The sequence below is a fragment of the Engystomops pustulosus genome, chromosome 7, assembly GCF_040894005.1.
Source record: "Engystomops pustulosus chromosome 7, aEngPut4.maternal, whole genome shotgun sequence".
Taxonomy (NCBI): domain Eukaryota; kingdom Metazoa; phylum Chordata; class Amphibia; order Anura; family Leptodactylidae; genus Engystomops; species Engystomops pustulosus.
This window is the reverse complement of record NC_092417.1, coordinates 3413613-3426010: the sequence shown is the minus strand read 5'-3', so window position 1 is coordinate 3426010 and position 12398 is coordinate 3413613. Positions and strand designations below refer to the sequence as shown.

At 47.4% G+C, this 12398-nt stretch overlaps 1 protein-coding gene across 1 annotated transcript in view; it reads right to left on the bottom strand.

Moving 5' to 3' along the window:
- Window positions 1-12398, bottom strand: part of LOC140069132 (uncharacterized) — a 137009-nt gene that overhangs the window by 115546 nt on the left and 9065 nt on the right. Inside the window, exon 2 of the mRNA XM_072114496.1 lies at window positions 11421-11574. Coding sequence (XP_071970597.1) covers window positions 11421-11558 — 138 coding nt within the window. The 5' untranslated portion in view covers window positions 11559-11574. The remainder of the gene's footprint in view (window positions 1-11420; window positions 11575-12398) is intronic.

The following is a 12398-nucleotide window of genomic DNA, read 5'->3' as shown; positions in this document are numbered from 1 at the left end:
TAGTGATTATACTAGACAGAGGACTGACTGGTGCCAGTGATTATACTAGACTGAGGACTGACTGGTGCCAGTGATTATACTAGACTGAGAACTGACTGGTGACAATGATTATACTAGACTGATGACTGACTGGTGGTAGTGATTATACTAGACTGAGAACTGACTGGTGGTAGTGATTATACTAGTCTGAGGACTGACTGGTAACAGTGATTATAATAGACTGAGGACTGACTGGTGGCAGTGATTATACTAGACTGAGGACTGACTGGTGCCAGTGATTATACTAGACTGAGGACTGACTGGTAACAGTTATTATACTAGACTGAGGACTGACTGATGACAGCGATTATACAAACACCAAGGACTGACTGGTGACAATGATTATACTAGACTGAGGACTGACTGGTAACAGTTATTATACTAGACTGAGGACTGACTGATGACAGTGATTATACAAGCACCAAGGACTGACTGGTGACAGTGATTTTATTAGACTGAGGTTGAGTCTTCTTTTTAGTTGGGTCTTTTTTCTGAGTTGGGTCTTCCTCTTGGTTTGGGTCATCTTTTTGGATCCTGCTTCAGTGTCCACTTGTTTCTGACCCGGGTCTTCTCTTTGCTTCGGTCCTCTTTCAGAGCTGGGTCCACTTTCATTAGTCTATTTTTCTGAATCATCAGGTCTTTTTTTTTATTGGGTCTTGTTGCTGAGTCTTCTGGTTTGGTAGGGTGTTGTTTCTGAGTTGGGATTTCCACTTTGGTTAGGTCTTTTTTCTGAACTACATCTTCTGTTTTGGTTGTTTTTTGCTTTTGAGTTGGGTCTTATTTTTGGTTTGGTCTCTTTTCTGAGTTTGATCTTCTGTTTCGGTTGTTTCTAGCTTCTGAGCTTGTTTTTGTTTTTTTGTTTGTGCTTCTTGTGCTAAGTGTTGTTTTTGTTTTTTCTGTTGGTTCTTGTTTTTGGCTGGAATCTTATTTCTTGGTGGAGACTTGTTCATTGGTTCAGTTTTTGGGTTGGGTCTTGATGGGTCTTTTTTCTGATCTTAATTTTCTGTTTTGGTTGTTTTTTTGCTTTTGAGTTGGGTTTTCTATTTTGGTTGGTTCATTTTTCTGAGCTTAATCTTCTGTTTTGTTTGGGTCATCTTTTTGGATTGGATCCTGCTTTAATGTCCAGTCATGCTTCTGGGTCATATCTTGCATGAGGGCTGAACATTGCTTCTTTGTTGGATCAGGTTTCTGCTTTGGATCTTTTTGTACAGAGCATTGGTTCTGAGCTGTGTCTTCTTTCTTGCTTAGGTCTTCACTCAGAGCGCCGACCTCTTTTTTTAGTCCTATTTAGAGTCAGGATCTTTATGATGGGGTCTTGCTTTTGAATTGGGTCTCCTTTTTTGAGTCTTTTATCTTAGATGGATTTTCCATTTTGGTTGGGTTTTTCTGGGTTAGGTTCTCTTTTTTGGTCAATTTGATTGGATTCTTGTTCCTGTTTCTCAGGTAGATTTTCTTTTTGTGACTTCTCTTCTTTTTGGGTTTGGCCCAGTTTTAGGGTCAGGCCATGCTTGATTTTCACATTCGGCTGAACAGCTGAATCATGTTTTCAGTTAGATGAGTTGAGTCTTGTTTGGTTGGATCTTCTTTTGGGTTGGAGCCAGTTTGAGGGTCAGGCTCATGAGCTGAATTATGCTTTTGGTTGGCTGAGTGGAGTCTTCCTTCCTTATAAAGTGTTATTTCTGGTTTGGGTCTTTCTTCTCGATTTGTCCTTGTTTCTGAGCTGGATCTTGTTTTTGGATAGGTTCTTGTTTCTCGGTTGGGTCTTGTTTTTTGGGTCTGATCTTGCAGAAGAACTGAACATTGTTTTTTGTTTGTTGCTTCTTTCTAAGTTTGTGCTTCTTGTGCTTCAGTGTTTTATCTCTGTTGGTTCTTGTTTTTGGCTGGAATCTTGTTTCTTGGTCGAGACTTGTTCCTTGGTTTGTTCTGTTTTTTGGGTTGGGTCTTATTTTTGGAATGAATCAGGTTTTGGAGCCGAATCTTGTTTTTCGGTTTGATCTTGTTTGTGGATTGGGTTTTGTTTCTCTCTTGGGTCCTGTTTCAGTATTGGGTCCTTCGTCTGACTTGGGTCTTGTTTTTGGGTTAGAGCTTGTTTTTGAGTTGGCTCACTTTTCTCAGTTGGATCTTCTTTCTGGGTTTTGTCATGTTTGAGGATTTGAGCTTGGGTTGAGCCCTCTCTCTTGGTTCAATCTTGTTTTGGGGTTAATTCACATGTTTTTGAGGATGTTGATGGGTGCAGCATTGAACCTTTTTGGGATGCAGAGATCTGACCTTTCTTGGACCTCGGAGCTTCAAAATAAGCAACAGCAACTTTTGCTACAAGTTCTAAAAATTCCTTAAAGTCAATCTCTCCATCATTGTTTTCAGCAGGTGCTCGCAGTATGGCTTCAATAGTGTGGGGATCTCCGGAATCCTAAGGAGACAGAAACAACAACCAAATTATGAAAAGCTCTTCAGGAGTAAAGTGTTGGTGGATACACCTAACTGAATGTTATGTTTTTTCTTTGTATTTTATATTTAATTTCAAGTCACAGCAGGCAGAATGGTGGAAGATTTGAGATTTGAGGTGTTCACTCGGTTGGCCGACTTACTAGCTGGGAGTGCAGCTGGGCATACAGCTTCCAGGGCTCAAAAATGTGTGATACTTTCCCAAGTGCCTGATTTTTGGATATATTAATGATATTTGTGTTCCAAGTCAATTACCCATGTCATGGATATATGTAACATGTTATTTTGGTCTAGAAGACGAGTCTCTACATGTATGATGTCACCGGTAGCTTACATTTACATTTACTTGGCAGCTGTGATGATGGATTATTTCTGAGAGTCTTAGCTCCAAGTCAGAACTTTTTAATAGTTTTCAGAACATGTCTTTTAATCCACCCTGAACCCATATCCTAATGTCCCCACACAATAATACCTTCCTCCCCTTACAACCTACAAACTGTCTTTGGCCACCCCTAGGGACTTCCACTTGGTATAATGTCTACTTATGGCCTATCCACACAGTATAATGCCCCTTCCTCTACTCCCACACAATATAATGCCCCAATTATTGTAACTTGCATGTTATAGAATGCCCCTAAACTGTAAAATGACCACGAGATTGTCACGCACCCGTCCTTAATTGGAAGATGGGAGAAGTTCTCCGTTGGGGTCCGGACTGTCAGTCTCATTGCCTAGAACAGTGGTGGCGAACCTATGGCACAGGTGCCAGAGGTGGCACTCAGAGCCATCTCTATGGGCACCCTTACTATCACCCAAGGGCAGTGTTCGTCATCCTCTTGCAGCCCAGGACCCTAGAAGGAAGCTACAAAGATAATCCAAACTTTTTCTCCTTATTTCTACTGTATTGGTGTCCTCAGATGCCTATACAATTCAAACCTGCGAAAAAGCAGGGAGCAATAAGTTACGGCTTAAATTGTCGCATTGGCACTTTGCGAAAAAAAATACATGGGTTTTGGTTGTAGTTTGGGCACTCTGTGTCTAAAAGGTTTGCCATCACTGGCCTAGAAGTTCCTCACCTAGTATCTGTCTTGCCAACTACCCGGGTTGACAAGCCTCTAAAGAATCTTCCAGCATGCTACCGAGACTACGCCGATGTTTTTTCTCAGAAACAAGCGGAGGTCCTGCCTCCACACCGCCCCTATGACTGTCCCATTGACCTGCTGCCGGGTATGTCTCCTCCACGAGGACGAGTATACCCATTGTCGGTGCCTGAGACCGATGCTATGTCTGCCTATATTAAGGAGAATTTGCAAAAGGGTTTCATCCGGAAGTCTTCTTCTCCCACTGGTGCTGGCTTCTTCTTTGTATCCAAGAAGGATGGTTCCCTTCGTCCGTGCATAGATTACCGCGGTCTCAATAAAGTCATGGTGAAAAACCGCTACCCGTTACCTCTCATCACTGAACTCTTTGACCGACTCCGGGGTGCCAAGGTTTTCACCAAGCTGGATCTGCGAGGGGCATACAACCTCATCCGTATTCGGGAAGGCGACGAGTGGAAGACAGCTTTCAATACCCGTAACGGACATTTTGAGTATCTGGTAATGCCCTTTGGACTCTGCAATGCTCCAGCTGTTTTCCAATAATTTGTTAATGACATCTTCAGAGACTTACTCTATTCTTGTGTCATAGTCTACCTGATTGACATTTTGGTGTTTTCCCCAGATCTTCAGTCTCACCAGATCCATGTCCTCAGGCGCTTAAGGTCCAACTGTTTATAAACCGAACTCTAGAAATGCTTATTTCACCAGAGTAGTCTTCCATTTCTGGGATATGTCATTTCTGATAAAGGCCTTCAAATGGATCCTTCCAAGTTGGGAGCTGTACTTCAGTGGCGTCGCCCAGTGGGGTTACGTGCCATACAGAGATTTTTGGGCTTCGCCAACTATTATCGACAATTTATTCCCCACTTCTACTCTCTTGTGGCTCCCATCGTGACATTGACTAAGAAGAATGCTAATGCAATACAATGGCCTCCGGCTGCTGAAGATGCCTTCACTAGGTTGAAGTCTGCTTTTGCCTCTGCGCCTGTACTCACAAGGCCTGACACGGAAAAGCCTTTCCAGTTAGAGGTTGATGCCTCATCCGTTGGTGCTGGGGCTGTCCTTACCCTGAAGGGGCCCAAAGGTTGTACCTTCACCAGCGGTTTCTTCTCAAAGACGTTCACACCTGCCGAAAGGAATTATTCCATTGGAGATCGGGAACTCTTGGCCATAAAGCTAGCTTTGGAGGAATGGCGCTATCTTCTGGAAGGAGCTCGTCATCCGGTCCATATTTATACTGACCACAAGAATCTCCTGTATCTACAGACTGCTCAGCGTCTTAATCCTCGTCAGGTTCGTTGGTCTCTTTTCTTCCCCCGATTTGATTTTCTCATACATTTCCGCCCTGCAGAGAAGAACATTAAAGCCGATGCTCTTTCTCGTGCTTCAGATGTGGTTGGAGAAGATCCTACTCCTAGTCATATTGTTCCTCCGGAACGGATGGTTCTTGCTGCTCCAGGGGTACAGCGTTCTATTGCCCTCATTTCCCATTACTATTGGTGGCCAGACCTGGCCAAAGATGTGTGAGATTTCGTGGGTTCGTGTATTTCCTGTGCTCATAACAAGCCATCACGCCTAAAACCTGCTGGTCTCCTGATGCCGTTGCCGATACCCAGTAGCCCGTGGACTCATGTGGCCACGGACTTTATTACAGACCTTCCACTGTCCTCTGGGAATACTGTCATCTGGGTGGTAACCAACCGGTTCTCAAAAATGTCCCATTTCATTCCGCTGCCTGGTCTGCCGTCTGCTCCGCGCCTTGCCAGTCTATTCTTCATCCACATCTTTCGGCTACATGGACTTCCGTTGCAAATTATTTCGGATCGAGCGGTTCAGTTTGTCTCTTGCTTCTGGCGATCTCTGTGTAATCAGCTACAGGTGAAACTGGACTTCTCTTCTGCATACCATCCGCAGTCTAATGGACAGGTAGAGAGAGTCAACCAAACTCTAGGCTTCTACCTTCGCCATTTCGTCTCGGCTCGCCAAGATGACTGGTCCGCTTTATTGCCATGGGCGGAGTTCTTATACAATTCCCCGAACTCTGAAACTTCTGGTGCTTCTCCCTTCTTCATCGTTTATGGACAATATCCACGTCCTCCTCTTCCTCTGCCTGTGCCTACGGATGTTCCTGCTGTTGATGAGTTGATACACGATCTGAAGACCATCTGGGAGCAGACTCGCCTTTCATTGCGGCAGGCTTCCGCTCGTACCAAGCTCCAGGCTGACAAGAAACGCAGGCCTCCTCCCATCTTCTCTCCAGGTGATAAAGTGTGGCTGTCTTCAAAATATGTCCAGCTGAAGATTCCCAGCTACAAGCTTGGCCCTCACTATCTGGGTCCATTTGAGGTGCTGAAGCGTATCAACCCCGTGGCCTACAAGCTCCACCTTCCTCCATCTATGCGCATCCCAAACACCTTCCATGTCTCCATCCTGAAGCCAGTCATCTTTAACTACTTCTCCCAGCAATCCCCTCCTCCTGCTCCTGTAGCGGTTTCCCCAGATGTCTATGAAGTTAAGGAAGTTCTGGACATAAAGATCATGAGGGGTAAGTGGTTCCATCTTGTATACTGGAAGGGGTTCGGGCCGGAGTATAGATCTTGGGAGCCCGAAGAGAACATCGTGGATCGGACTCTCCTCCAGAGATTTCTTGGGACCAAGAAGAAGAGGGGGAGGCCAAAGGGGAGGGGGGGGTTACTGTCACGGGTGCTCCCGCGATCCCTGTCTCGGATCGCGGGTGCACCCATGCCTCTCCAGGGTCCGGTGGCCGGCTTCACTCACCTTCCCCGGCTCCAGCCGTCTCTGTACTTCAACCTTGGCCGCCACTGCAGACATGTCACGCCTGAGGAACGACCTGGTGGTACCACTTCGCAGCTTGTCTAACTCGCTTTGCGGCGGGCTCTGGTGTAGACCGGGCACCCCTTAGACTCTGGTCCCAGGTAGTGGCTTGTGTCATCGTCTGCAGTGGTCCAGAGGATCCACACCCGCTAGCCGGACAGCGTCATTGTCCTGTTTGCTGGATCAACAAACCAGAAGTGATTGTGTTACTTTCTCCAGTCCAGGAGGGATCTACAGCACGGACCTTGAACCATCTTGCTGTGAATCGGTGAGCAGACTTTTTTCTCATCTTTTGCATGATGTCACAGAATCCGGGTAACTGCTTGTACAGAGATCTAGTGCACAACAAGGCAGGGGAGACACAGAGCTGAGAGCACAGAGCACTGGATCTCTGCATCATACAGGAATCTACTACATCACAAAGAGGACAATATATAAAAACATGTCCAACTACACTATACAACACCTACACAGGAATAACAAGATGAACACATGGCAGCATCACAGGATGTGCACATATATATAAATGTGCAACACCCCCCACCGGGCCTTTTCTTTAGGCCTGGAGGCAGCCGGGACCCAGAATACCGGAGTGGCTGGTGGTTGCAGCCTAGGCACGCTAGTGTCACGGTGCTTAGTATGGGGACCGGAGGACTGTCCTACAGCCTGGCAGGTCTCCAGCAGGTGGTGTATGCAAGAAAGATGGAGGGAGAGGCTGATGTACTTGTTCTCCATGGGGCAACCCCTGAGGTGTCTATAGGATGAGTTTCTGGGTGATGGATGGGGAGCCCGTGGTGGTAACAGCCATATCCAGGGATCAGACAGTGAATAAATACCAATATTTCTAAATAGATAGAAAGCATCAACAATTCATAAGAAACCTTCAGGACTTCAAAGAGAATAGGGTTTATTGCATATTGAGCCAAAGACATCAACCCTGTGCCACTGATACGGAGGTCTCTTCAACAGAGGCGGGAGTATCAGATAGTGAAGGGTCCTATAAAGATAAAAAAAGGACATAGTACCAAAAGAGGTGGGAGGGGGACAAGAAGGGACTCAGGGGCCCGTATTTTTAGAGAACACATACCCCCAGAGGAACAGAAACGTGGGGGACCGGATGAGTTTGGCAACTTTGTAAATTCACTCAACCAGAATCATATAGGCATTTTACATCAGAGATTTATAAAACAAACCTTCCGTTCCTAGACACGCTGATCACGAAATTACCGGATGGTACACTACACTCGTCCATTTATCGCAAACCAACAGCAACCAATTCACTATTAAGATGGGACAGTCATCACCCATTTCCCCTACGTAAAGGAATGCCCAAGGGGTGATACTTGCGGGTACACTGAAACTACCGTTCAGAAAACGAGTTCCGGTGGCAAACGACAGATTCCTTGAGCGTGGGTCTCCTGATAGGTTCCTCAGAGGCTTATCAGGACAGTTTAAGTAAAAGTCATACTGATCTTCTACATGGTCCACCAAAAGAAAAGAAGGAATCAGACGATAAACTGAAGGTCATAGCCACTTTTGACAATGGGTCGGAGGATGCCAGGAAGATCCTGGAGAGACATTGGCCCATTCTGTTGATGAACAAAGATTTAAAAAAATCTGGTAGGCCTAAGCCCTTCAATCACTTCTCACAAAAGAGGTTCCACTCGAGATCGTCTAGTGAATAGCCATTATGTAGCCCCCAAACCGAAAGGCACATGGTTGGACAGGCGGGTGACTGGGAGTTATTGCCTGCCCTTACATTCACAAGTAGCGTTACCGGAAACGTTAGACCATTAGAGACTACATAGACTGCACGAGCACTGGTGTCATGTACAAAGTTACACGTAGGTGGGGTACTGAGTATGTGGGTAAGACCTACAGGGAGCTGCGTAGAAGAGTGGGGGAACATCTTGGAGACCCACAAAAAAGACAAACCAATATCAATCCATGTCTGGACGTACCATAACGGTGATGCGGCAGCGATGCGGTTTCATACCCTGAGCACAGCGGCAAGTGGCACAAGATGATCCTCCAGAAGGAGGCAGGTTGGATCGTTACATTGGATACCATCTCTCCCAAAGGCCTCAATGACCAATTGGTTTTTACACCATTCCTTTAAATTTACTGATCTTGAGGCCAGCACAGCCCCCTACAAAAGCCTCCCAGTTATGTCACCCCTATAAAGACACAGATGTATATGCCAGGATTGTCATCCGGCTGTTGGTGGCAATTGGATGTGTGACCTCGTAAACGCTCGATTTCTCTCTAACTTTATGTGTAATGTAATTCTAGGTCTCCTCTACTGGAAGGGGGTCTCTTTATATAGACACATCGCACGGATAATGGGTAGAATTTAGAGATATGGTCGGACCTTGTTATCATATTATCTCTGGATCTAAAGATATTTACTCGGGGCAGTTGCGTCCGGATGTGGACGTGCTGGGCCTATAGGAGCAACTGTATAGGGGGGTCCGCCCAATCAGATACATAAGGGGGTGGGGCTTTAGACCATCTATCTGGCACAAACGGAACGCCAGCCGCATATTGTATCTCCTAGTCCAGCCCCAGAACTGGAGATGAGCAGTTTTTTCACCAGGGTGTAGCCTACGATAAGCCCGATTTGACCTGCAAGCCACTGGATGTCTGGCCCATGCTAAGCCACCTCGATGGACGGCCAGTACCATCGATGCACTTTATTCCCTTTGAGGAGCCAGAGGACGAAATGCGCCAGGGTAATTGGCGTGTATAGGGGGCAGGCTATTTTTTTACAGGGAAAGCTGTGGACTGCTCTTGTCAGGGCGGGGGTTAAAGGGGACTCCATAGGGACAACATATTTACCTGCCACCTCCCACCCCAGCCCGTAAGCGAAATATGTCTGAGTTACGAATTGGCAAATGGACAGCAGACGATTATGCCCTTTGAGACAATTTCAGATTGTATACTTCTGCAAGGTAACTATATCTGATTACACAATTTTTGTGGTTTTCTGTGATTTGGAATATCACAGATATCACCAGTCTGCTATTTGTCTGAGAACCATCAGTTCTGTGGACTGCCGTGCGCTCACCAGAAGACCATGTCCTCTCACCCAGCAGGGGTTATATACCCCCCCCCCCTGGTCAGGTGGTGGCTCCTCTCCAATCACCTTCCAGCTAACAATACAGCTGCAACACCCTCGCCGATGCAAGGCGAGGGAGTGTTTGCGAATACGCCCCACAAGATGTCACAACATTACACTACATGGTCCTTATAGGACATAGGGGATATTGCAGTGGTGAATCCTGCCTGGCAAGGCAGAAGTTAACTTTTGTGTGATGTAAGATCATCCAATGATCTGTATTACATCCGGTCCTATGTAAGCTGAGATGTGATTGGAGGAGCAGCCACCACCTGACCAAGGGGAAGTTACAAAACCCCCTGGCCAGGAATGTTCCAGAGCTTCTAGTCTGGGCTCAGTTCCAAAGAAAAGCTTAGTCTGAGCTCAGCTCAGATCAGAACTTCTAGAGCTCAGTTCCAGAGGACCAGCTCAGTGAGTTATAGAGAAGAGACCAGCTCAGTTAGTGCGTAATCTCAGTCTAGCCCATACCAGAGCAGGAAGAGCCTAGCCCCTGCCTCTGAAGAGTGGAGCAAGAAGACTAGAGTTAGTGTAGTGAGTAAAGGGGTATCATCTTACCTCTAAAGGTGATACCTGAAGCCCCAAAGGACAAGCTGAAGCTTCCTATTAGGACACAGCTGCCTTCCCAGCCTGCCCTCTACATCCAGGCTGGTGATCTATCTCCTGAGGCTCCCTCCAAAAGCATCTCAGCACTCCACCACCCTGTTAAAGGCACGTTGCTGCGGTTCCTGCCGGTTCCAATAAAGAACTGTAAGTTGTTTTCGTTCAACCTCTGCCTCCGTCTGGTCCCTGCTACTACGGCTGTCACCATCATGGGCACCCTGTCCACTACACAGAGACTCACACTCTGGACACTAAAGGGTTGCCCCAGGGAGATCCGCTATAGCAGCCTCTCCCTCATCATTTCTTGCCAACACCACCCTGCTGGAGACCTGCCAGGCTGTAGGACAGCCCTCCGGTTCCCCATACCAAGCACCGTGACAACAGCGTGCCTAGGCCGCCACCGCCAGCCACTCGGGTACTGCGGGCCCCGGCTGACTCCAGGCCCCAAGAAGAGGCTAGGCCCCGGTGGAGGATGTTGCACAGCCACATCATTGTATTTAGCTGTTGCCTTGCCAGGCAGAATCTACAGCTGCAATTACATAAGATTCAGATTCCAGAACCTTTCTAGAGAGGTGATCAACAGCTCCTGACCTGAGGAGGGCGCTATTATCAACTACCAGCCTGGAAATGCATTGGCAGGGGTGTTTCCCCCTCCCTGCCATTATACTTTATGGAAGCTGTGGACCACCCTTTCCTGTACAGAGAGGGGTCGCTGTCTATACAATGCGTTGTGTGTGCAGGATCTAGAACTGATGTGGGGCCTGAGCTCAGTCACATGCGCGTGACATCATTTTTTCATGTTGCCAGTAATTATCAGGACTGATATTCTCCTGCACCCAGCAGCTACAGTTTGGGAGCCGCACCTCTGCTAGGGCCCCTCCCAACAAGATCCCACCCACCCTCCGCTCCAGCTACAGATATGGATTCCCATGGCGACCACGATAACAAAGGCAGGGAGAGCAGCCAGGGGGACAAGGTAAAAGCCCTGCTAGCAGGCAAGTGGCTGCAGGTGGTTCATGAGTGTAAATTAGAGAATTGCTTATTTTAGCTTAATGCAGAGCCAGGCAAAAGTTTTTATACTTTACAGTTGTTCTTTAATCATTCCCTGAGGGGCAGAAGGCAGTAAACACAGGACCTAAGAAGTAGAGCGGACCTGTCTAGTAATAGCCACTCCCTCCCGGGTCTATCCTTCATTGTAATTCATGGAAATCCAAAAAAGACGCCTCTGCTTCACGAGCAGCTCCGAAGCACAAAGTGCTGGGAACCTCCATGTAGGATCTTACCTCAATCACTTCTGCAAACTCCGTCTGGATGAGGCTCTTGAATTGCGCCTTGTCCAGTTTATCGCAAGGGCCGCTGCGGCAGCTGTAGCGGTGGAAGGTGTCGATGATCCTGCGGATGGCGCTCAGGAGATAGGCCATGGCTGCTGGATGGGAACTGGAAGAGGAAAGGAAGAAGCCAGTCAGGACCATGGAAGGTCACAACCCAGAGATGACCTCTTCTATGGGGGGCACCATGTCCTGTGTATGGCGCCCCCAATGTCATAGTATAGGTATTACAATGGAACAAGTAAAAATTGTGAGCTCCTCAGAACAGAATCTGATCACATGTTACCTCTCGGGGTGTAACCCACCATATACCTGTACATAAAGGGTGTAACAGCCCTCGCCAGCCCCTTCAGAGCAGCCCCACAGATGTAATAATAGAGATTATGCAACTATTCTAATCCTGGAGGTCGTCAGATCCTTCTACTCGCACCTCTTGGGCAGGAAGGATCTAGATCGGGATGTGATGTCGGCTTTCCTGGCTGAAACTGTCTCTGAGCCAGGAGTAGACTCATCACTAAAGGATTAGGGAGGAGGAAGTCAGCCGGGAGATTGAAGGGCTCGCCCTCAAGAAATCGCCAGGTCCAGATGGCTTAACATCTGAGTTTTATAAGACCTTTAAGGACGCCTTGGTTCCCCTCTTGACTGAGGTATTCAATGAGTGTCTTTCCTCGGGCGCTCTGCCGAAGTCAATGAGGAGGTCAGCCCTGATCATCCTGTCAAAGGGTAAGGACCGATCTCGTATTGAGAACTGGCGGCCCATAGCGCTTCTAAATACGGACAGAAAGGTTTTGGCAAAGGTGCTGTTTAATCGGCTGGTGCAGTTTGTGCCCCGGCTCCTTTCGGGGACCCAGCACTGCTCTGTTCCAGGCCGCAGTACATTTAGTGCTGTGCTTTGTGCCCGGGAGGCAGTGGAGCAGGGCAGGGCTGGTAACT